At 32.6% G+C, this 26741-nt stretch overlaps 1 protein-coding gene across 1 annotated transcript in view; it reads left to right on the top strand.

Moving 5' to 3' along the window:
• sif (guanine nucleotide exchange factor still life) overlaps positions 1 to 26741 on the top strand; it is a 1225751-nt gene that overhangs the window by 643918 nt on the left and 555092 nt on the right. The window contains exon 9 of the mRNA XM_081760149.1: positions 2779 to 2944. Within this exon, the coding sequence (XP_081616275.1) occupies positions 2779 to 2944 (166 nt within the window). The remainder of the gene's footprint in view (positions 1 to 2778; positions 2945 to 26741) is intronic.

The raw sequence follows: 26741 nt of genomic DNA, 5'->3' as shown, positions 1-26741 counted from the left end.
ATCACGTGCCTAACGAATATATGATAATTTTCTGTAACATACGATAATTTTAACGACGAAAATCGATAATTTTGTTCTCTGAAGTTGGCAACTCTGCGCCCGGCAGAAATTCGTTGCCAAATCAATGAAGTATACAGTCCAACACTATGAGTGATAGCAAAGTTCGTAAGTGAGTTGAGACTGTTTTAAGAAAAGACGGGAGAATATTCATAATGAACCACAATCGGTCCAGTCTTCTTCAGTCACTAATGACCTTGCGTGTGTGTGGTAGATATCAAGATTCGCGAAAACAAACGATTCATTATTTCTATGCTATCAGAATTTTCTGCAAGCTTCATGTTCTGTACTCTACACAATTGTGTCGGAAGAACTGTCCTCTAGGATGGGAAAGTTTTATGACATATGAGGGGCGTCCAATAAGTTATCTACCTAGACAGGAAGAAATGCAGATAGGCTCACCTGGTCATCACTGTTCTTTGATGTAGTCCCCATGGAGATGTATGAACCGTTGTGGGCAGCGAAGAAATCCCAGAGAAAAAATAGTCTTTGTCATGGCCTGCAAATTATTGGGAAATAGTCTGTTGGACCTCGTTGTCCGGCGAAAAACGTTGTCCCCGCAGGTGTCTCTTCAGGTCTCGGAAGAGGAAATAGTCACTAGTGAGACCTTGATGACTGAGCGGTGTTCCAACTTCTGCAAACCCATTGTTCGTGGCGTCACACAAACATTCGCTACGGGGCGTAACACAAACACTCTGCTCACGGCGTTGCTCCGACTGACCTCAAATTGCGGAACGGAGTTCCCCACAGTGGCCTTGGCGTGTATGTCAGACGTCATTTTATGCTCCGCCCTTCCCTTTCTGCCTAGGTAGATAACTTATTGAACACTCCTCGAAGGTCTTCATAAAACTTATTGAACACTCCTCGAAGGCCTTCATAAAACTTATTGAACACTCCTCGAAGGCCTTCATAAAACTTATTGAACACTCCTCGAAGGCCTTCATAAAACTTATTGAACATTCCTCGAAGGCCTTCATAAAACTTATTGAACACTCCTCGAAGGCCTTCATAAAACTTATCTCGCAGTACGGCAAACGTTTAAATATCAATGAAAAGTATGTTAATAAGTAGGTAGTTGAAAATACATGGAATCTTCTAAAAATAAAATATACTCAAAGTGCTTATATTATTATTATTATTATTATTATTATTATTATTATTATTATTATTATTATTATTATTATTATTATTAAACAGATCTTTTAAAAGCGTCTCTCGTGTATTCAATATTTCCTTTATACAAATAAGCTGCATTCAAATCTTGTTTATCACTATTATAAATTGGACCTTTTTTATATAGATTGTAACATAGTATTATTATGTTACGCAACTACCTACTGCAATAGTAACAAAGCAATGCTTAAGAATAACAATCAAGTCACTTTCAGTCTCTTTATCTGCACCACCTTGGAAAATTTGATTAATTGCAAGTTTCAGGTGGTCCTCAGGATTTTCTTCTGTCAGATTCGATCATTTAGAATTCAAAAATCCAATTGAGCATAGAAAAGCTTCTCTCAACTGAAACAGATGATTAATTGCTATGATTCAATGTGTACAGTTGCAAAGAATCATTAAACTAATAACATTAGTGTAAATGTTATTTTAATAGTTCTCCTATTCCTCAAAGACCTCTAGTTATTCCTCACTCTAGTTATGTTAGTATTAAATTCTTAAGTTTGTAACTTCAATATAGGTATGTAAGGAAACAATTTTTGACTCTAAACTATCCATTGTTGAAATGCCTAGCGTTTCACTGTTGCTGGGTATTAAAAAAATAGTAAATTCAGTTCTTGGTTACCATGAAGTCAGTTTACCAGTAATTATGCATTATTTTACAAATGCATTTATGCTTTAATTTTTAAAATTATATTTTATAATGTTTTAAAAATTAGTTTTATCTGGACCTTTAGATAGCTATGCTTTTAAACTTAGTTTTATCTGAAACTTTAGATTTTTATATTTTTAAAATTAGTTTCATCTCGACCTTTAGATAACAATGCCTTTAAAATTAGTTTTATCTGAAACTTTAGATTACTTGCCTTTTAAAATTAATTTGAACCTGGATCTTTAGATACCTATGCTTTTAAAATTAATTTCAACTGAAAATTTTATTTTTTATCTTTTCAAAATTAGTTTCATCTAGGCCTTTAGATAACTATGCTTTTAAAATTAGTTTCATCCGAAACTTTATATTACTATCCTTTTAAAATTAACTTCAACCTTTACCTTCAGATAACTAAGCTTTTAAAATTAGTTTCATTTGAAACTTTAGATTACTATGCTTTCAAAATTGGTTTCGTCTGAACCTTTAGATAATTATGCTTTAAATTTTGTTTCATCTAAATCTTTAGATAACTATGCTTTTAAAATTAGTACTAAATTTTAAATAATTATAATTTTAAAATCAATTTCTTGTGAATGTCTAGATAACTGCTTTTAAAATTAATTTTATCTGGATCTTCTAATAACCAAAATCATATTAGGCAACAATCCTATCTCTAAAATATCGTTATGTTTCTGGGTCACTTTTAATTGGCGATTCTGCCTCAATCTTATTACCCAAATGTCCGGCGACAAAAATAGCTTTCATATATTTGTTTGTTTTCCAATATCTGTGTTTCTGCTACACTCCTTAATATAGACTGATAATTAGTAAATAAAGTAATTGTGGCGTAACTAAGGTACTATGCTATGATACTTTTTTGTGTATGTTTCTTACAGGGCCTGCAAGTAGCGCCAGTATGAACAAGTCGAGTACGTTACCATTACCACATCGTATTGAAAGACCCAGCTCAGCTCGTGACCGAGAAGGTTATTACAGCGACCGAAATGAGCTCCTCAGGGAAAGAGAGAGAGAAAGAGGATATCTAAGCGATCATAACTCCAGGTCAGCCATGATAAATGCTCTATTATAAAAGCATGTAATTTAAATTCCTTTTTAAAGTTTGCATTTGATTTTAGATAACAGACTGAGTCACTGGTAAGTTATCAGATTTATCTTGAAATATAGTTTGTCTTGGTTTCCCCACCAGGTAAGTAAACACAAATCATAAAAAGACTTTGGAAGACATAACCGCAGGGTGTTAATAAAAATTAACGGTGTTTCATACGTCAGTTAAACTGCTATTTACTACCTTAAATATAAGTCATTAGAAGTTCGTGTTAGTCAAAGTTTATGCCAGCGATAGTGGCGGAACAGCATGAAGGGGCACCAGAGGCTTTGCTTCCTAATGAACGACTACCAACAGGCGGGTCTGTGAGATATCCGGATTTCGATATTGAAAATCGATATTGACGAATCATCAAAACTTGATCGATGTATAGAAAAATAACGATATATTGAAAATTGTCGAAAATTCCAACATGTCGAAATTTCAGAATATCGATAATTAAAGTTTATTTTTTATTTTATACCGATAGTTATTTTCGATATTTGAAAATTACTAACGGTAGGCTATAATGAAATATCACAAAGAAATATTTGTGGGAAAGGGAAGCAGGCAAATATATCATAAACATTTGAAAAGAAAATGGTTATACTTTAAAGAAACACAATTATTTTAAACTAATTATCACTAGTAATAACTAGTAAAATCTGATTACAACACTAACTCCATAATAAATAATAACTTGTGTTACAGTTTCAGTAACTAATCAGTTTTCATCAAGCGCATTATTTAGTGTACCTGATGAAGGTAAATAAAAATTACCGAAACTATAGTACAAGTTTTATTTAATGTATATTTAGTGTTATCATATTTTATTGTTATTCTTAGTTATAGGTAAATCCAAATCCAATGTAAACAGCGTTCAGTTATATCGACAATTGTGTTAATCAAAAATTCAATTAGATGACCACATTGCCACAATTAAAGATTGATATTTCTCTCCCAACGGGTCAACATTTCCCTTTCTAATTCTCATATAGTTTACCCTGACCCGTCTCTTACACACTTCAGGGTAACAGAGCTACGTAATAGATCACTTGTTACCTGTAGCTTATTTCTCTAAACTGCCCCTTGTGATGGATTAAAATTACTTTTTCTAATTATATTTTACCCTGACCCGTCTCTTACACATTTTTAAGAAACAAAGCTACATAATAGATATTATTATATTTTTCTAAACTGTGCATTGTAACGGGGCAAAACTTTCCTTTCTAATCATATTTTACTCTAATCCGTCTCTTACATACTTCCAGGTAACAGAGTTACATATATAGAGCTCCTCCGTGGCTAACTGGTTAGCATACGCGCCTTTGGCGTGGGAGACCCGGGTTCGATTCCCGGCGGGAGCTCATGTGGTTCGGATTCCACGTTAATCAGTAGGTGTCCACGTCTCATATAGCCTCGCTGCTGAACGGGACGTTAAACTCACAATTAACTCAATCAACTGAAGAGGGTTCATTCCCGTTGTGCCTACTTCCCGTTCTGCCTACAGACCCTCCAGCACTTTAAAGAAAATATTTTTAATTATCTTATCTCTAGGCAGAACGGTAATTCCCGTTGTGCATACTTCCCGTTGTGCCTACTCTTTCGAGACGGGGAATTATGTGCAGGGAGGAATTTTTGTAGGGAATATTTCTTTAGTATTTCTAAAAGCTTCTGTAAAAACAACCACCACCTCTACAAGTTTCATCATACATGGAAAATTGGTTGACTCAGTTGCAAGAATGTTAGACATTGTATGTGAAACAAACATTAAAAAAAAAAAAAAAAGATCTAATATCAAGCAATTTCAGAACAAAATTTTATTTGGGTTTCCAGTAGTTTACCTCCAGCATGCTAAGACTTGCAGTACTAAAAAATGCCACAGTTCACATCCCAAGACATGTCTGGCCAACTATTAAACAAACAACGCAAGAGGATGCATAAGGCGGCCTTTAAAAAGAGTGTTTGTCTCCATCATATCTCTTTCCTCGAATTGATTGATTCAGTTGCCAGTAACCCGTTTGACATTGTATCTGAAACGAACACGAAACAGACTTACTTCGGACTTAAGTTTTACGTCCTACGGTAATGCTGGCTAGGCTAAAGGAGACGGTGATGATGAGAAATGAATGAAATAGTGGAAAGTAGGAGAAAACGGTAGAACACCGAGAAAACCAACGCACACGGTGTTTGTCCACCACAAAGCTCACCTGGCTCGAGCTGGGATCGAACCATGGACCCCATGCACCAGAGGTGAACGCTCTACCCCTGAGCCATTGCGGTCCCATTTTTTTCTTTTTTTACAATATAAGTACGACATATTGCGTGTAATACAGAATCATGTATAGAGGACAAAGCACCTGATCATATATAGAGGTGATGCCGGAAAAAGATCTGTGATGTAGAAGACAAAGGCTTTTTTTAGAAAAAGAAAAGAAACCGAATTATGCATCTTCTTGCATTGTTTGTTTAATATATGGCCAAATATATTTTGAGGATGTGAACTGTAGCACCTATTACGTACTGCGAGCCTTAGAATGTTGGAGATGAACTACTGGAAAACTGAATAAAATTTTGTTGTGAAATGACTTGATATTAGACCGAAATAAGTTTATTTTCTTGTAACTGAATCAATTAATTTTCCATTTCTCTGTAAGTATTAAAAAAACACATCTCTACTAAAGTAGACGTGAATAACGCTGCTAATAACAAAACTGTACCTAGTCATTTTTTCTGAGAAGAGCAAGTAAGATAACATTTAAAATATATGATGAAATTTAAAGGAATAGTTATTCTTCTTACAGAATCTATTAGAATTACTAAAGAAAAAATCCCTAGAAAAGATCCCTCCCTGCACAGAATTCCCCGTCTCGAAAGAGTAGGCAGAACGGGAAGTAGGCACAACGGGAATTACCGTTCTACCTACAGATAAGATCATTAAAAATATTTTCTACAAAGTGCTGGAGGGCCTGTAGGCATAACGGGAAGTAGGCACAACGGGAAGACACCCTGAAGAGTTACATATAGCATGTTACTTGTAACAGATTTCCCTAAACTGCAAATTGAGGTGGGTTAAAATTACCCTTTATAGTCAAATTTTTAGTGTTACCGCCTCATACATTACTTAGTAATAGAACTACATAATAAATAACTTGTTTTCTGTAGCAGATTTTCCTATTGCCCATTGCGATGCGTTAAAATTATCCTATCTTGTCATGTTTTTACTTTAACACGTCTCATACATTTTAATTAACAGAGCTACATAATAGGTAACTAGTTACCTATAGGTAATTCTCCTAAATTGCGCATTGCGACGAGGTAGAACTTTTATTTCTAATTTTACTGTATTCTGGTCCATTTCTTACACTTTCAAGTAACAGAGCTACATAATAGATAGCTTGCTACCTGTAGCAGATTTTCCTAAACTAATCACTGCAACAGGTCGAAACTTTACCTACTAATTCTAATTTATTCTGACCTATCTCTTACACACCTTCAGGTAACGAGCTACGTAAGAGATAACTTGTTACCTGTTTGTTGATTTTCCTAAACTAATCAGTGTGATGAGTCAAAACTTTGCTTTCTAATTTTAATTATTCTGACCCGTCTTTTACACAGGTTTAGGTAAAGAGCTATATAATAGATAGCTTATTATATGTAGCAGATTTTCCTAAACTGCCCAGTGCGAGTGCTAAAATTATCCTTTCTAGTCATATTTTTACTCTGACCTGTCTCATACATTTTTAAGTAACAGAGTTTCATAATAGATAAGCAGTTACCGATAGGTGATTTTCCTAAACTGCGTATTGCAATTGTTAAAATTTTCTTTTCTAATCATATTTTACACTTACAGGTAAAGAGCAACATAATTGGTAGTTTGTTATCTGTAGCAGATTTTCCTAAATTGCTCATTGCAATGCATTAAAATTACTCTTTCTTGTCATACTTTTACTCTCGTACTCAGGCCTGTATTCAGGGAGGCGCCCCCCCCCCTAAATTTTTACTGGCCCCCTCTAAAATTTTCACAGTAGGCTTGCGAATGAACTATAATATGGTGATGAACTATAATATTTTGGATCGGGCCCCCCTCACTTTCAACGGGCCCTCTACATTTTCGGAGTGGCTATGGACCTGCTCTTACTCATACATTTTAAGTAAGAGAACTACATAATAGGTAACTAGTTACCTATAGGTGATTTTCCTGAACTGCGTATTGCAACGGGATAAAACTTTCTAATTTTATTCTATTCTGGCTCATTTCTTACTTTCAGGTAAAGAGCTACATAATAGATAGTTTGTTGCCTGTAGCAGATTTTCATAAACTGCCCATTGTGATGGGTTATAATTACCCTTTTCAGTCATATTTTTACCCTCAACCGTCTCTTACACACTTTGAGATAAAGAGCTACATAACACATAGCTTGATACCTGTAGCAGGTTTTCCTAATCACTGTGATAAGTCAAAACTGTTCTTTTAAATCATGTAACTCGTTTCTTGCACACTTTGAGGTAAAGAACTACATAATAGATAGTTTGTTACCTGTAACAGATTTTCCTAAACTGCCCATTACTAAAATTACCATTTCTAGTGTATATTTTGACTCTGATCTGTCTTACACATTTTTAAGTAACAGACCTACCTAATAGATAACTAGTTACCTACAAGAGATTTTTTAAACTGGGCATTGTGGATCAAAACTTTCCTTTCTAATCCCATTTAACTTCCTTACACACTTTAAGGTAATAAAGAAACATAATATATAACTTGTTACTTGTACATATTTTTCTAAGCAGTTCATACAGTAGAACATGTCCAGAGGATGTCATTTGAACGTCCCACACTTTTCATATCTGTCCTGGGACGTCAAGGGTTGCAAGGGAAAACCTTAAGGTTAATAGAAGGATCAACGAGATTGCTCTAGGATTTGAATATAATGCGCCTGATAATATTTGCATGTTAAAAAGTCTTCGTTTGATTATCCCACAAAGAACCGAGAAATATTCTATAGGAATTCCGGAGAAAGCACAGTTTCTGGGAAAGGATGCATTTGGACATCTCGATATCCAAGGAAAGTGGTGAGTGATCTTGCCAATGTTCCCAATGTTACTTTAGGGAAATTGTAGTCCTAAAACATATTGGCATGACCATGTCTCTGTTTCTTGGGTCCTTCCAAAGAACATCTCGTGAGTGGACACGTGAAATGTGAATCTTGTCTTGCATACAACTTTTGCTAAACTTTATTCTTGCATAAATTTAAACTTCCTAGATTTTTACTATATTCACAGCTGCCATAATTTCAAAAGTTCTTGGGGCCACTGTGACTCAGTGGTAGAGCGCTCACCTATGGCGTATGAGGTCTCTGGTTCAATATCAGCTCCCACCAAGAGCTTTACAGTGGGAAAACACCGTGTGCGTGGGTTTTCTCGGGTTTTCTCCCTGTCTCTTTATTCTACTATTATTAGACCCTATCCATCTCATCATCACCATTTTCCTAGCAGTGCATAATTAAACGTTAAACTCCAATCAAAAGTTCTCCGTTCTTTCTAAACGGTTATTGTCACCACTGTACTTTATAGCAAAAACAGTTGCATTGTCAACTCATTCAGTGCAAATATCATTGTATCTAGCACTTTGTAATTATAATTTTTTTCGTAAAATCGTCTTACTTTTTGTTTATAGTCGAGATATTAATTATTGCTTTGTTATTACTATTGTTATTATAACAACGATAATAATAGTACAGGCATAACATCCAATATTCCTCGCAACCACGTAATTTAATAAATATGTGTAGGAATACATATCGGGGCTTAATTTGTTATCAGGTTAGCGAAAAGATTTTCTGCCTTTCTTCTTCAGTACTTTATATGTTTACTTGCCAATATTCAGTCTTATGGTAATAGCCATATTATTCTTAAGTCCTATTACTCAAATTACAGCTTTTAGCCTATTAATATTAATATATCTATACAGGGCCGTAACTTGTAGAGGGCAGGCGGCTACTGCCCTCAGGAAAGCTCCCCGCCGTTTGAAGGGGCCCATTTTATGATAAAATTTTCTTCTTACTCCATATAAAATACGAACATGAAATTATAAATGAAGCACCAAACAGGTTCACTACATAACATAAACAAAACAGCACACAAAACGTAAATAAAATAAAAATGAGTCGTGGACACATTTCAGTAAAAAAATGTCTACTGTTAGGGGCCCTAGAAATAATATTTATTCGTATGACTTTGAGATTTGTCAATATTGTCCTCTTAATTAATGTGTCATGTATGGGAACGGGCCCAGGAGCGTAACTAACGGCCCCACTGACTTTGCCGTGCGGGAGGGCCTACAAACTCCGGGGGGGTCCATAAAGAGTAAGAGAAAGACGAAGAGGGGCCCAAGAATTAGAAAAACCATTTTTGTAGGGTCCTAAATACGCGTATTGATCCCTGCTTCCCCAGAAAAAAATCTAAGTTACGGAGCTGTATCTATACCATTTTTTTTTTAAATCTAAAAGGTCATCTTCACTGTAATCGTAAGAAATTTGTCAAGCCAAATCCAATACCAATATTTTGCTTTTTCTTTAGAAGTTAATAGCATTCCTTTCTATTTTCGGAGAATGTTTAGCAGAAGGGGTCCAGAAGAATGAAAAAAAAAAGTACAAGAGATATGGGTTGATGTAAGTACTAAGACCTAACATAACCTTATCAAACCTAACCGAAACTAAACTAACCTAAATTAATCTAATAGTAACAGAAATAATCGAAATTCCATCATTTTTCGAAAATTACGCTGGACCCATACACTAACATAATCTAGCATAAACTAACCTACCTTAGACTAATCTAAACTAACCTAATATGAAGAGAAATCACCTAAATTGTAACATTTTATAGAAAAAAATGGCTGAACCCCTTCTGCTAAACATTGGCCCTATTTTCTAGTATTTCTCGAATTATGTTTTTCATTTTACCAGGATTTATTGAATTATTGTATATTTTCCTATTATCGTGTATAAGCAAAGGCACATCGTAAGAGTCAAAATTATAAATGATTCGATAATAATTATTATACATATCGGTAACACTGATTGAAACTCACGTGATATACCGTTGATTTTTTCAAATAATATTTATTATTATTATTATTATTATTATTATTATTATTATTATTATTATTATTATTATTATTATTATTATTTTATGAAAAGAACAAATATCCAGCAGATAGTATCTACATGAGACAATATTTTAGATTGCTTGAGATGCTTACGTGAACATTCCGCAGTATTTATAAGAACTACATAATATTTAAAAAGAAAACAATGACAATAACGCTACTAAACTACTTTCAAAATCAGTTAAACTGTTGATAGGAACTCCACTTTCCTCGAAACGTCCTCTGCCTTCAAGATCTCCAAAACCACGCTACTTTCCTGTAGGACATTGCATTTGACCTGCTGTGCTCTCTGCTGAGAATTGGAAAACAGAATTGATTTTCTTCAAGGTTAACTAGTACTGTTCAATTGAATTGTTTAACGCTTTGACTCTCAGGGGATTTGGGGCGCAAATGTATTCTAGATCTCTAACTTTCTTTCCAAAATTTAATGCTGTTAGTGTACTAGACGCCGTCAGAAATTATAAAAGAAAAATCTCTTCTAATTCTTTACCAGTAGGTAACGTACCCATAATAGCGGCTACGTTCCCTCGTTGAATGGCCATGCTAATGCGTTGAATTAGAAACAACTCCTCTCATGTAGATATTATTGTCTCTAAAATATTGTCTCATGTAGATATTATCTGCTGGATATTTTTTCTTTTCATAATAATAATAATAATAATAATAATAATAATAATAATAATAATAATAATAATAATAATAATACCGTTGAAAATATTCATAAATGGAATAATAGCTCAAGTAGTTCAACACGTTCTTAATACAGTGTTGCTATTTGGATCTCAATGCAATTCATTTATAAATTGTAATCAAAGATTTTAACCCTATTCATTTTCTTATCTAACTCAAATTATAAATATTACAAGTAAATATAGGCTATGAAATAAAAATAATATTAATTAGCGTTAAAATTCTAATCTTGTTTGTTATTCTCACATGAAATATTTTTCATTTAAAAATGTTCAACTTTGCTTCAAGATAAATGCTTTCGACGACCATGACAATCATAGCTTATTTATGGGAAAAGAATCCATACTCAGTAATTATTAAATAATTCTATTGACTTCATCCGCATTCCGTCAACTGTCATATTTACAAGTAGAAAAAGTCTACGTATATCTATACTATACTGATACCCGTTCAACCTCGCGAAAATATTTTAACCCAAATTGTGTTTATATATTAAATTAGAAGTATTTGTTCAAAACATAATTACTTTACTTAGCATTTATCACAGAATTGCAGCTGAACTTTTGATATATTATCTCCTAAAAAGAACACTTTGCACTTAATATCAATGTGAGTAAGACGAAGCAAATTATTTTCTCTCAATGCAATGAGTTATTGGCTTGTTTTCTTGCAGTTTCTTATGAAATGTAACTGTAGAAAACTCCGTCCTCTATGATCCTGTGGGATTATATTTAGAATGGGAAATACAACAAGACCCCTATGTTATAAAACACATTTGAAGTTTAGAGCAATATTAAGCAAACAAGTGTAACACCTCCAGCTATTATAGGATTCGCAAAACATTGATTAGAGTGATCACGTGTCCCATTCACCGTGCAGATTAAGAAAATAGGGTCTAATTATTGAAATATTTTTACATCACTCTTCTGGCTTCAAATAATGCCCTAAAACAATCTTAAGTGTTTTCTGGCTCACCCTCAATAAGTTCGTACAGATTAAATAATATACAAACTGATATGCCATAAAACCAAAGATTATCCGAAAAACGCGCACCAACCTGGTCACCTCAAGTAAGAATTGTATCTATTCTGATTCAGGGCAGGGCGAACCTGGTGGATTCCGCAGTATCACTGGGGTAAGTTTGTAGACATCAGGCACAGTAACGACGGTGGGTATGCTCTTAAACTAAAACTTGTTTGTGGAAATCTTATTCTCAAATGCATTTTAATATTAATCTAGGTCACTTTGATTCAAGAGGCCAAAACATTGAGAGTTTTTCGCCGACATGATGATTATTTCTATCATTATTCATGTTCTTAATCTTACAATATTTTCAGCTGTACTTGTTACATGGATTTGTTTCCCGGTGGGATCCCACGTTAAAATGTAGGTCCACGTCTCTCATAGCCTCGCTGCTGAAAGGGACGCTAAACTCCAAATCAAATCAAATCAAATCAAAATGTACTTCTACAAAGTATTTTTACACGTAAACATATTTGTTTAAATGTAAATTTCTCTTTCTTATGTTACTAAATAGTATGTTTAATACTTTTCTCTGCGTAAGTACAGTATTACAATAATCGAGTAAACTTTTCAGCTCTTTTTGAGTTACATGTTGGTCACCTAAATGAATAAATTCCTTGTAAATTAACAGATTTTACTTGTAAATATTGCACATTGCGACTTCCATATTCTTACTCTGTACCCTACTCAGTTATACGAGGGGGCCGCGGTGGCTCAGTGGTAGAGCGTTCACCTCTGGTGCTAGGGGTCTCGGGTTCAAACCCTGCTCCCGCCAAGTGAACTTTGTGGTGGACAAACACCGTGTGCGTGGGTTTTCTCGGGGTTCTCCCGTTTCCTCCCACTTTCTTCATTCCACCATTTCATTCATTACTCATTATCACCGTCTCCTTTAGCCTAACCGGCATAACCGTGGGACGTAAAACTCAAAATTTCATTTCATTTCAGTTATACGAATAAGCTTATGTGATGCTGTTTCAACAGCTTTATTACGGAATACGTAATTGTTTCATTCCTTAAGAGGTCTTATCACGGCGAAATTAAAATACCGTTAATTTTACAGTAATTATGTGATATCTTCAAATAGATAAAAGATAATCGAAATATGGAACAAGAGCGCCCTAGACAATAGTATTTTGCTTGAGGGACCGTTATCAGGAGTCACCTAGTAACTTTCCGTTTGCAGCCATTTATAAACGCGAAAATAAATGCCGATTTTGTAAATGGCGGGAAATCGAAAGCAGATAAGTGAGTCGTGATAATGGTATCACATGTGAAATAATATTGTCTAGCAAGCTCTTATTATTCTTTTCGATTATCTTTTATCTATTTGAAGATATCACATAATTACTGTAAAATTAACGGTATTTTAATTTCGCCGTGATAAGACCTCTTAATGTGTTTTCTAAAGTAGTTTAACTTAGAATTTGTGTCTTTAGATCAACACTCGTATCCTACTCACTCTGTTTTATCCTTCGTAACATCTTACCAATCATATATCAGCTTGTATTACACATCTTAGAGCTATAAGCAGGGTTGCTAACCCTACTATAATTCCCACTTCACATGAGGCTAATTTACATATGTAAGATAAAAAATGATTATATGATACCATTGTTACAATGGTAACATTTTATTAGAAATGTTTTGTGACATTAAATTCACAATAATCAATTAGATCAGGGTAATTTTATACATAAACATTAAACGCTATAAATTGCACAGAAGTCAGAGAAAAAAATAAAACTAAAGAAATTATGTTTACAAAAAGATATATGATATGTTGAATTTATTTTGTGCCGTATTATTCTTCTACCATACGACAAGTCAAAATGATGGATGGACCCTATTTCAGAAATTTATTCTCCGAAATATAATAAACATCCGTTATTGTGAGACATGTGCTTCGAAAGTTTAAGTTTCAAAGTTTAGTTCCCTCGCAGTGTTTCTACTTACTATCGGTAAGATTCAGCAACGAGCAGTTAACCCTACATTGCATAAGAGGAAAAATCAAAAGGTGGCTCAAAATATCTATATTTATGGTCTAAAATAATTAGCGTAGGAAAAATTGCCCTACCTCATGTGTGTTACGGGTGAGGGGGTTGTGGGTACCAGGTAACATCATGCAATAATAGAAACTACGCAATTAACTATTTAAAAAGAAGACATGATTTCTTCTCTTATTAGTTTAATATAGTTAGGTAAATATAAATCTATATCAAATGACAGTTTACCTTCTCCAAATTCATAGAAATTAACCAAGATCAACTACAGCCTTACGCGCTAGCAAGAACAACACGTCATATTCCATAAACGCACTGATAGTTGACGCCTAGTGACGGAAAATATAATCACGAAAGTTACCTGAGAGTAACAACATGCAATAATGACAGTATTTGATTTATACCGGATAATTAGAAACAAAAATACACTTTGTTACCTGCAAGTTAACAATGTGCAATGTAGGATTAAGGAAAATGGTGTTGACTGGAGAACAGAGGTCTTTCTGTGTGCTTGATTAGAATGTAAACAAGTTTGTGATTAGTATACAATGGCATTTTCTTACCAAATATCGAAGAGACCCACCTGCGGGGAAGGCCATTCGTAAATGGTGTGAAACATTGCAAAGATTCGGGCTATGCATCACAGCAGCAATTGCTAATATTGACAGTAATATGCTCGTACAAAAAATTTTGAAGAAGATTGACTATTGGCTTGATGTGTGCCGTGTTATACGAAGTGCTTACATAGAAAGAACACTTGTAATATGTTTGAAGACAACTTTGATAGTTCACCTTTCTTAGCTCACGTCTCACAACAACACATGTTTATTAGATTTCACAGAATACATTTCTGAAATCGGGTCCATCAATTTGACTTGACCTGTATTGTTTGTCTTATCAAGATAAATTAGATCCTATTAGCTTTATTGTATTGTCGCATATGTATATCCTAAGAAATACTAGATAAGCGATAAAATAAACTAGGATTGTACTAACTACGCTGAAATACGGGTGACGTGTTGACTCGGTTTTTGCAATGAGTATATCAACTGTTATCAGAGCAAAATTGATGAAATATACTTAGAACTGTTTTCCTATATGAATCAGCACCCCACAAACAGGTATCCTTCTTTTGGAACCTGAAAACCCCTCAATCTTCTTTCTAAACGCAGTTAAAAGTAGGCCTATGGATGAATTTTGTAGTACAATACTTCAAATATGTATCAATCAAAATTTAGTATACTGTACTATCAACAATAAATTGGTAACAAGGGGTCTAATTTTCATTGATATTTTTCAGCAACTTTAGTGACAGTGAGGTACAAAAAACTCAAATGATAATCAATTTAAAATATTTAAAATATTCCAACCATATGACCGAAACTTTCCTTTATTTTTATAAATATAATAAAACTTATTATTTACAGTAGGTTATAAGTATATTATTATGTAATACCACTAAGAACGGTCATACGTCATTAAAATATCTCATTTTTATTTAAAATTACATTTTTTATTAGTTTTAGAATGTTCCTCATATTATATTATCAATTTCGGATTTTGAGCTCAATCCCACACTGTTTGACATATTTTCTGAAAATAACCAAAACAGGAATATCAAATGAAATTTTGTGTTTTACCGCAATTATAAATAAGTCTCCGTTCCTATACACTGTACTATATTTAAAATTATTTTCTACATCAAATAAAGCGAAGACGGTTCTCATGTTCGACGACACTAATGGTTAACAAAATTTTAGAATAGAAAATTAATGAACTTACAAGCAGTGTTAACGTTTCACAATATTTACTAGTTTCAGAGAAAATTGTATTAAAATTGTATAGAATTTCTAAAGTCCGAAGGTTCTGTTTGGTTTTTTAAAAATAGCTAGTTATCAGATCTTTGTCAATTGAGTAGCAATGGTTGTTCTGTAGATGGATCTCACGTACTTAAGCGAAGTTTTCAACTATGGTACATTAAATTATATAAATAATTGGAGTGACGCTTCTCTTAGGCGTTCGTTTCTCCAGATACTACTCTGAGCTGCCTGCACCGTTTTTAAGCAAATTGGATACGGTGATTCGAGAGCGTGCAGTGCTGAGTGTCTTAAAGGGTAGCATGTCCCGATCGGACATACCATTGAGGAATAATCACCGAAAAACGGGATGCACATAGACTTAACCTTGGAAAAGTATTTGGGGTACGAATTCTCATTGTAAACAGTGGAAAATAGAATTTTTAGAATTAGAAATAAGGCAAAGCCCTTTTCGTTTTGTTTTGCGAATACAATTTTTCAAAATGAAGCGAGTGAAGTTCCTCTTTACTCGACTTAGACGATCGTTTGTCCGAATACTCCACCAAGATGCCTGAACAGTTCTTAACCAAGTTTGACATGCTGATTCGAGAGTGTGTGGTGCTGAGTGCCTTAAGGGGTAGCATGTCTCGATCGGACATACCATTGAGGAATAATCACTGAAAAAGGGTATGCACATAGACTTAACCTTGGAAAAGTATTTGGGGCACGAATTCTCATTGTAAACAGTGGAAAATAGAATTTTCAGAATTAGAAATAAGGCAAAGCCCTTTTCGTTTTGTTTTGCGAATACAATCTTTCAAAATGAAGAGAGTGAAGTTCCTCTTTACTCGACTTAGACGTTCGTTTGTCCGAATACTCCACCAAGATGCCTGAACAGTTCTTAACCAAGTTTCACATGCTGATTCGAGAGCGTGTGGTGCTGAGTGCCTTAAGGGGTAGCATGTCTTGATCGGACATACCATTGAGGAATAATCACCGAAAAACGGGATGCCCATAGACTTAACCTTGGAAAAGCATTTGAGGCACGAATTCTCATTGTATACAGTGGAAAATAGAATTTTTAGAATTAGAAATAAGGCAAAGCCCTTTTCGTTTTGTTTTGCGAATACAATTTTTCAAAATGAAGCGAGTGAAGTTCCTCTTTTCTCGACTTAGACATTCGTTTGTCCGAATACTCCACCAAGATGCCTGAACAGTTCTTAACCAAGTTTCACATGCTGATTCGAGAGCGTGTGGTGCTGAGTGCCTTAAGAGGTAGCATGTCTTGATCGGACATACCATTGAGGAATAATCACCGAAAAACGGGATGCCCATAGACTTAACCTTGGAAAAGCATTTGAGGCACGAATTCTCATTGTAAACAGTGGAAAATAGAATTTTTAGAATTAGAAATAAGGCAAAGCCCTTTTCGTTTTGTTTTGCGAATACAATTTTTCAAAATGAAGCGAGTGAAGTTCCTCTTTTCTCGACTTAGACGTTCGTTTGTCCGATTACTCCACCAAGATGCCTGAACAGTTCTTAACCAAGTTTGACATGCTGATTCGAGACTGTGTGGTACTGAGTGCCTTAAGGGGTAGCATGTCTCGATCGGACATACCATTGAGGAATAATCACCGAAAAACGGGATGCACATAGACTTAACCTTGGAAAAGCATTTGGGGCACGAATTCTCATTGTAAACAGTGGAAAATAGAATTTTTAGAATTAGAAATAAGGCAAAGCCCTTTTCGTTTTGTTTTGCGAATACAATCTTTCAAAATGAAGCGAGTGAAGTTTCTCTTTACTCAACTTAGACATTCGTTTGTCCGAATACTCCACCAAGATGCCTGAACAGTTCTTAACCAAGTTTGACATGCTGATTCGAGAGTGTGTGGTGCTGAGTGCCTTAAGGGGTAGCATGTCTCGATCGGACATACCATTGAGGAATAATCACCGAAAAACGGGATGCACATAGACTTAACCTTGGAAAAGCATTTGGGGCACGAATTCTCATTGTAAACAGTGGAAAATAGAATTTTTAGAATTAGAAATAAGGCAAAGCCCTTTTCGTTTTGTTTTGCGAATACAATTTTTCAAAATGAAGCGAGTAAAGTTCCTCTTTACTCGACTTAGACGTTCGTTTGTCCGAATACTCCACCAAGATGCCTGAATAGTTCTTAACCAAGTTTGACATGCTGATTCGAGAGTGTGTGGTGCTGAGTGCCTTAAGGGGTAGCATGTCTCGATCTGACATACCACTGAGGAATATTCACCGAAAAACGGGATGCACATAGACTTAACCTTGGAAAAGCATTTGGGGCACGAATTCTCATTGTAAACAGTGGAAAATAGAATTTTTAGAATTAGAAATAAGGCAAAGCCCTTTTCGTTTTGTTTTGCGAATACAATTTTTCAAAATGAAGCGAGTAAAGTTCCTCTTTACTCGACTTAGACGTTCGTTTGTCCGAATACTCCACCAAGATGCCTGAACAGTTCTTAACCAAGTTTGACATGCTGATTCGAGAGCGTACGGTGCTGAGTGTCTTAAGGGGTAGCTGTCACAATCGGACATACTATTGAGGAACAATCACCGAAAAACGGGATGCTCATAGACTTAACCTTGGAAAAGCATTTGGCGCGCGAATTCTCATTGTAAACAATGGAAAATAGAATTTTTAGAATTAGAAATAAGGCGAAACCCTTTTTGTTTTGCTCTGCGAACACAATATTTCAAAACCATTTTGCTTTCTGCTGATATGCCAAATTTAATTATTTGCATATTGTGTTCGTTCACGAAAACAATTGATACGCTAAAAGAAATTCTATGAATAATCAATAATGGTCGATAGCTTCGCTCAAAATTTGCAATTATCACATACCTAGTGTTGTATATTACAGTATAATATTCATTCCATGCTTACTGTAACATGGTTATGTTAAATTTATAGCATGGTTCTTTTGTTCATAGTAAACTGGGTTATTTAATTTATAAAATCTAATTCATTTCTATAAATTCGATAATTAATTTTGATACAGTTACCTATAATTTGAGATAAGAATAGCTTAAACGTGGGGTTACACGCTTAAATGCACAAGCTTCGTTCGGAATACGCAAAAATAAAGTTGAATAACTCTGGTATGTGGCCAAATTTGCTGTAATTTTAAAATCATAAAATTTTACAAGTCTTTATTCTTGTAAAAACAATGTTCTTCATAAAATAAAGTTGAATTAATTAGGGGATTGTTGCAAAATCAAACTAAGATATTTATATATTTTTAATGGTAGCATACTATAGCCCATAGTTGGACGTCGTCATTTAACTTCGATGGTAATCACGTTATCATAATCCGATCACCGAAGCATCCATTTAATTTTGTTATGAACAGTGACACGTGCTGCACTTTGCGATGTTGCAAGAATTAAAATTTTTATCTGTACTTTCTGTTTATTTAGAGCATATTTAAAAAAATTAAATGCTTGCCGAATCTCATTGATCCATGCATTTCTTCAGGAGTTTTATGGCGTGCCAAGAACACTATTTACTTCATCGGGATCTCTTTCTTCCCAACTAAATAGATGAGTTCAACTAGCCATAGACAAGAAAACACCAGATTCACAATTTTTAAACACGAATATCTCAAAAACAAGATGGAAAACGTTTATGAAGCTGTGTTTATTAATAGCGAATATATTGAGGATAAATAAATACAAACGTTGAATGTAGTTGTGACACATTGCTAGCGTGGAAAATTCCTCTTTAAATTTTAGTTGAAATGCTTGTTAGAAATAATTTTGGGGTTGGGCGAAAAATTTTGGAGAATAAACCAAAACATCATCTTAAGATAAGTTCTCATTGGATTAAGTTAGCAAAAGATAGGATGAAATCATACGTTGTTGCTTCGGCGGTCTTTCGATTCTCCTATGGTCATTGAGATATTAATTACTATTTAATTACTTGATAGGCTATATAAATTTACAAAGAGTTATCGCAAATTTTAGCTTTCTAGTAGATTTAAGTGACACCTGTTTTATCATATTACTGGAGCTTACCTCTCCAATAATAGAATCAAAAAGTATTGAATATTCAAAAATACAGTTTGTAATCAAAACTATAACAATTTATAAATTTCATTGGTGCAAACGAAAAGAAATGCCCCCATACAGAATCTTTTTATTATTTTGTCATTTAATTGCCCAAAACTTTATAAGTATTTATTAAGAAAAGTTTCAGCTTCACAATTTTGACATTTATAAAAGAAGTAAGAAAGTTTCTCTTACAAAATTGTGATATTTATGACAAAATTAAGGAAATTTTTCTTTGAAACTTTTCATATTCACGAAGAAAATTAAGAAAGGTTTTGTTTCACATTTTTGAAGTTTATGAAGAATGTTAAGAAAGCCTCTGTTTAGTACTTTTCAAATTTCTGAAGAGAATAAGAAAGTTTCAGCACGACATTTTTGACATTTAGGAAGAAAATTTCTGTTTCATAATTTTGAAAATTATGAAAACAGTAAGAAAAATTTTTGTTTCTCAATTTAATGAAAAGAAAATTAAGGAAGTTTTTTTGTATCACACTTTTGAAATTTATGAGGAAAGTAAGAAGTATTGTTTTACACTTGTAAATTTATGAGAAAAGATTTTGTTCCACATTTGTTCCAAATTTATGAAAAAACAAACAAATTCTGTTTTATATTTTTGACATTTATACAGAAAGAAAAGAAATGCTCTGTTTCACAATTGTTTTGATCTTTATGAAGACAAAACATGAAACTTTTTAATAAGTGATGATTGTGTGGAGTGAGTGTGAAACTCGCATGGTTTAATTTCTTGATTTTTTTTAAAAAAAATCTTACATGTAGGCCTACGGAATATAGATGTCTATACTATATATTTAGCACAACAGCAAACATGTAGCCTAACTTTATAAATGTACTACTTTGTAATTATTTTTATCAAAATAATTAAATTGTTTATATAGAAAAGTACATAAACCGTTTACAAAATCCAGTCTTAATAACTCAGAGTATGAACTTAATAAAATATCACTAATATAATTTTTTTAATATAGGCCTCTAGAGAAATAAGAAAATACATTTGGTATCTATCTAGCTTTTCAAATATAAGTTATTTTCTTATAATTTTATTGTAAACTATGTGAAATAGAAATTAATAAAAAATTTAAAACTTCTATTTTGATTTTACTTGAAAGTGTAATAAGAAAAACATTTAAAACATTCCATGCCAAAATTGGATAATATCCATGTAAAAAGGCTTAAATTTTTCCTGGCGACGTGATTTTGATGAGTTTTCTTGGACTATGAACCAGGTGAAGATATTAACATCCGACATTTCAAATTCAGACATTGCATTCATCTTCAGGGATTGTAATGCCTGAAGATGAATGCGATGTCTGCATTCGAAACGTCGGATGTGAATATCTTCACCTGGTTGGTAGCCCGTGAAGACTTGTTAAAATATCCAGCTAATAATTTTCGTTGTTACGTTGTTTGACAAAGTTGATTCAAGAGTATATTTGGTAATGATTTGTAATTTTCAACGACAGAAAATTATAACACCTCGATAGAGTAACGTTGATACCAAAACACAAACAATGAAATCTACAAGTAGTGGATATTATTTCAGTAACTATGTTAATAGTAATGTACAGCATCCAGGGTTTGATTTAATATCCTGTAAAACTAATCAAATTCCAATGTTGAAGATTATGATTAACTTAGAACATTTTAAGCTAATAATTGGAAATAATAATACTATTAATATCTTAGTACAGTTTTTAAAAGAAAAGAAAACACCTTTTACTGTATCAGAAAATATCAACTATTCCTTTGTCTTAAATTGTTAGAGTTGATAAGTTTATTCTCTTTCTTTTATTTTTGTAAATTTACTGTAAGACTGGCTACATTTACTGTAAGTTAGGTTTCTTTACTGTAAGATTGGCTACATTCATCTTGAATTTTTTTATTGAACTGATTATTAAACAACCCCAGCCGACTCTTACCGCGAATTTCTTGAAAGTATAGTTGCTGAACTTCTGCAAGATACTACTAACAATCATCACACTATTGAGCTAAATGGTGTTCGAAGATATCTATATAGCCAGTATAGCCAAATAACCCATAAGGATACTATTAAATATTCATGTTTGCATTTTTCATTTCTTCACTTCGTTTAATTACTTTCTTATGCACTATTTAAATTAATTGATTATATATATAATTCCAACTATAACTATATAACAACTATAATAACTAACTACAAATAACTATAATTATGTCAGATAAAACTATAATAAAAATACTTACGTAAAATTATTAAAAATTCAACATGTAATTAAGGACAATAAAAATAAAAAATAATGATAGTGCAGTAATGCAGTAATACAAAAATAAATTATAGTAATACGAAAGCGCAATTCTAAAGCTTTAATGTTACAAATCAACAAAATTACAAATGTTAATTCAGAAAATAAATTATAAAAATTGAAAAGGTTAAACATGTTTAAAATAATAATAAAAATGTTTAATTTATGCTCGATACTAATCTAAATTATAAAACTAATAAATTAAAATATTATCTATTAATGAAAGTTTTACTAAATTAACGTATATGTTATGAACGTAACTTATAATTATAATATAGAAACTAATACTGAACATACCCACTGCGTAATATATATACATAATTTTAATACAATATCATTTTATCAGAACTATTAGGCTTACATGCTTGCTACTTATAGTCACCATCATTCACATCTGCACTGCACGAATATATTTCTCACAGCTTTCCACTTATACGATAATCTGCACAGCTCTTTGTAATTTCACTCGCCACGTAGTTATTCACTTCAACAGAAGAAGCACATAGTTTGCGTTTATATTTTTAAAAATGATTGAATACAATAACTTTTATGAACAAATTTTATAGTTGAACAAGGTACCCAATTTTCGACGTTTCTTTAAAAATTACTCTTTATGAATATTAAACTATTGTATGATCATTCTCCAAAGAAGTATTATACACGCAATCAGCGAAGAAAATCTTGATTCGATTCCAAGCAAAAGCGCGTGTTGTTAGAGCCCACACAAAAATGTACGTCAAAGTTTCGTTTAGTCTGTTTGAAAAAAGTAATATTAAAGTACAAACCAGCTAACCGAGGAAGTATTGAAAGCAGTAAATGAAGATACCATAGTAGGAACCTGGAGAGATAGTGCCTGACATACTAAAAATAATAAAAAACTTACCAGTTTTCTTTCGCTTGTTCTTCATAACTGAAGGGAGATAATGAAATGCAACTAATTTGCAAGAAATGCAACCACAATCACAGATAATTTTATTCTACAACAGAAAACATGAACCTGTAGAGTTTTCATCGTTGCCATCTATAGAAATTACAGTGTTGTCAGAATAACATTTTCCCCAAAATATAAGTAAAGACAGCGACTAGAGGAACGAACTCAACTGCATTTGATTACGTATCATGCTGTCTGGGAATTCTGTGAGCTACTATTTAAATAATAGTTGTATTTAGTTTGTAATAAGGAAAACAGTTTTAACATAATGTTATTAAAATTAAATAATAATGTTATTTAAAAAGTAGCTTACAGAATACCAAAACAACATAATACGTAATGAAATGCAGTTGAGTTCGTTCCCCTAGTTGCTGCCTTAACTTAAATTTTGTAGAAAATGTTATTCTGGCAACACTGTAATTTTTGTGGATTCCAACATTGAAAATTCCTCAGGTTTATATTTTCTGTTCTAGAATAACATTATCTATGATTGTGGTAAGTCGCATTTCATTATCTCCTTTCACTTATGAAAAACAAGCAAAAGAAAAATGGAAAATTTTCTATTATTTTTAGTATGTCAGGCTCTTAAGAACATTTACCGTTTTAACATATCTGGTTTATTGGTTTATTGAAGTTAGTTTCGAAAGAAATATTTAATTTATTGGACAATAAATCATATAAATAAATTTACAGTTACGATATGCTATAACTTCTTGTAAACAGTATTTATTTAAATTATCAATTTTCATTATAATTTAAATATATTTACGATAAGCAGAATGGACCATACTTAACAAGCATGGTGTTCCACTAATATAATCTTATCGACACAGATAGATCCAATCTTCAAATATCAGTACGGAAAATTGAAACGAAAACGTAACTGCATTCTATGAAACCGAACCTATAACTGTTGCATCAATCTACATTTATTGCACAAGTTGATACTTCTCCGAGAAAAGTATAGTTAATGTCCAAGTGTATTTTTTTTCTATTTACTGTAAAGTACCGTACCATTATGCACGACTCACTTTTAAACACTTTTGTCACATTTACCTTCTGCATGAACACAAACACTTTATTGTTCCCATTATTACTTACTAATTTCACTTTTCTCATAAATTTATGCAATATATATTTTCTATATCATTTTAATAAAGTTATTGCACATAATATATTTATTTGTATGTATCATAATTTAGTTTGTACAAAGAGAATTTTTGATATTGTTTATTATACTGTAGTTGTTCAAAACATTTTAATTTGTTTTAATAAATATATAAAAAATATGCTTCTGTAGATAAGTTTTAATTTAAAAACTACTTACTATTACTATTAGATTATTATTGCTGTCATAACCTAAGCTAAATATGTAGATGATTTTTAGTTATTATTAATGCCAATAACATACATTCCTTTTCAGTTCGTCATATTATTATATATTTGTGATCTTTAGTGTATGTATATTTATATAAATATTATTCTTGTGATCTCTATGTAGATTTCTTTATGCATGTTAATTAAAATTAAGTATGCTTTTCTTGATAAATATATATGTGTGTATATATAAATATGCATGAGTATTAATATATTCCTGTATGTATGTGTGATAATAAAGTACCCAGGTTTCATCCATTTTAGAACCTTACTTATTATACAATCATATCCGGATATGATGCACATATATCGTTTGCAAAAGTAAATAAATAAATTTTTTATCTACTGTAACATCAGAGTATATGCATCATATTGTATCATGTATTATACAGTGTTGCTGGTTAATAAAAACTGCCAATACATCATGAATGGAAGATGAAATGACAATACTTGTTGTAACAAATTAAGAAAATTCAAAGACAAGAGTGAGAAGTGATTCTGCTATCATAATTTTGAAAGTTTAAGTAACTTATATTGTATCAATAGTCGAGCATATATATGACTACAAAACACAGAAACAATCAACAAATCCGGTAGTTTATATCAATGATCTCTCGTTATTAATGTCATAATAAACCACTTATGATATATATATATACGGAAATAATGAAAAGTTCTAATCCTATCGACAATTTTATACAACTTCTGGAAAACAAACTCCAAAGAAAATTAGTATTTCAATATGATTTGGATAAATTTTACAAACAATCTCTAGCGACTATTTAACATCTCCAAACATATCTAGAATGCCTCCCATCAATAAATAGAAACTAACTGAAGAATGCTCAAAATGTATCTGAACTTCTGATCTGTCCAATCAGCGACTTTATTTTTAAATAGTATTGTAACATATTACCATTTACAAATCGTTTGTCCCCGTATACACATTACACACATCAGATGTCCAGGTACATGAATACTCTTACTGTAGTTTCTATTAATCATTGTTAAGCTCTATTCTAAAGTGGTTAGCATACATCCTTTGCTTTGGAAGACCTGGGCTCTATTCCCGACGGAAGGTCTTGTGGTTCGGAACCATGTTAAGCTGATGGTCGACGTCTCAAATAGCCTTGCTGACGAAAGGGATGCTAAACTAAAAATTTCAAATCAAATCAATCAAAGATCTATTCTAGACATTTTTGGTCATTGGTAGAACACTTCAAGGCGTTTTCGGATATATTGAACCATAACCAAAATGTCGTTTTTTAACCCTTTTAATCCCACTGTTCCTAAATGGGAACAATTTATTTTTATCAATTTTTGTCTGTGGATTATTTGTTGTGGATTTATTTCTTTTTTTACAATAAGGACCTACTACCAGTGCATATGCTACTACTAAAATCCTCTTGAGCTTCTTTGTGGCTAAACGGTTAGCGTACGGCCTTTGGCGTGGGAGACCCGGATTCCATTCCTGGCGGAAGCTCATGTGGTTCGGATTTCACGTTAATCGGTAGGACCACGTCTCATATAGCCTCGCTGCTAAAAGGGACGATAAGCTAAAATCAACAAAATCAACAATACTAAAATCCTCAAAATATATTAAATGAGGTAGAATCAATAAGTTTAGAAGGAATTAAAAATTCTGATACAAAAATAATTTGGGATTAAATGGGTGAAAATGTATTTGTAGTCTATTATCACCATCAATTTTTCTGCAATAATTGGAAATGACATATATATAAGAAATGTTCATCCACCGGCTACTTAAAGTAAAAAGCACTGAAAGAAAGAAAATAATAAAAGCACTAGAAAAAATATATAATAATAATAAAACGCTTAAGAGCACAAAATAATTTATTAGTATTATTAGTAATAGCTTAAAAGCAAAACATAATTTATTCATAGAATGTTTGAAGTCTAGCCAAGCCGATCAAATTAATGCTTAATAAAATTATTTCGATAATTTTATGAGCCATAGGTACGTTTAGCTTGACACGACTTCAAATTTTTTTGATAGATAATAGTAATAAATTATGATTTATAAGCGTTTTATTATTACTGTTTTCTGCTTTTTAGTACTTTTATTATTTTCCTTTCTTAGTGTTTTTATTATTTTCTATTTAGTGTTATTTTCTGTCTATTAGTGTTTTTATTTATTTTCTGCTTTTAGTGTAATTTTTGAAGTCGGTTATTTTTGTTTTAAGTTTTTTTCAATCCCACTTTTTCGTTACCTCAATAATTCACTAAGATACTCGAACTACAAGAATAACACTAACTTCCTATTAATTAATCTCAATGCAATACACAATGAACAAATGTGTTATAATTAGTTATCAAAATTATTGAAATATTTTTAATTATAGGAAAAATCATTATTGG

This window comes from Thermobia domestica, chromosome 5 (assembly GCF_964235325.1).
Source record: "Thermobia domestica chromosome 5, izTheDome1.hap1.1, whole genome shotgun sequence".
NCBI lineage: Eukaryota > Metazoa > Arthropoda > Insecta > Zygentoma > Lepismatidae > Thermobia > Thermobia domestica.
The sequence above is the reverse complement of the archived record's forward strand: the minus strand, read 5'-3'. Positions and strand labels throughout refer to the sequence as shown.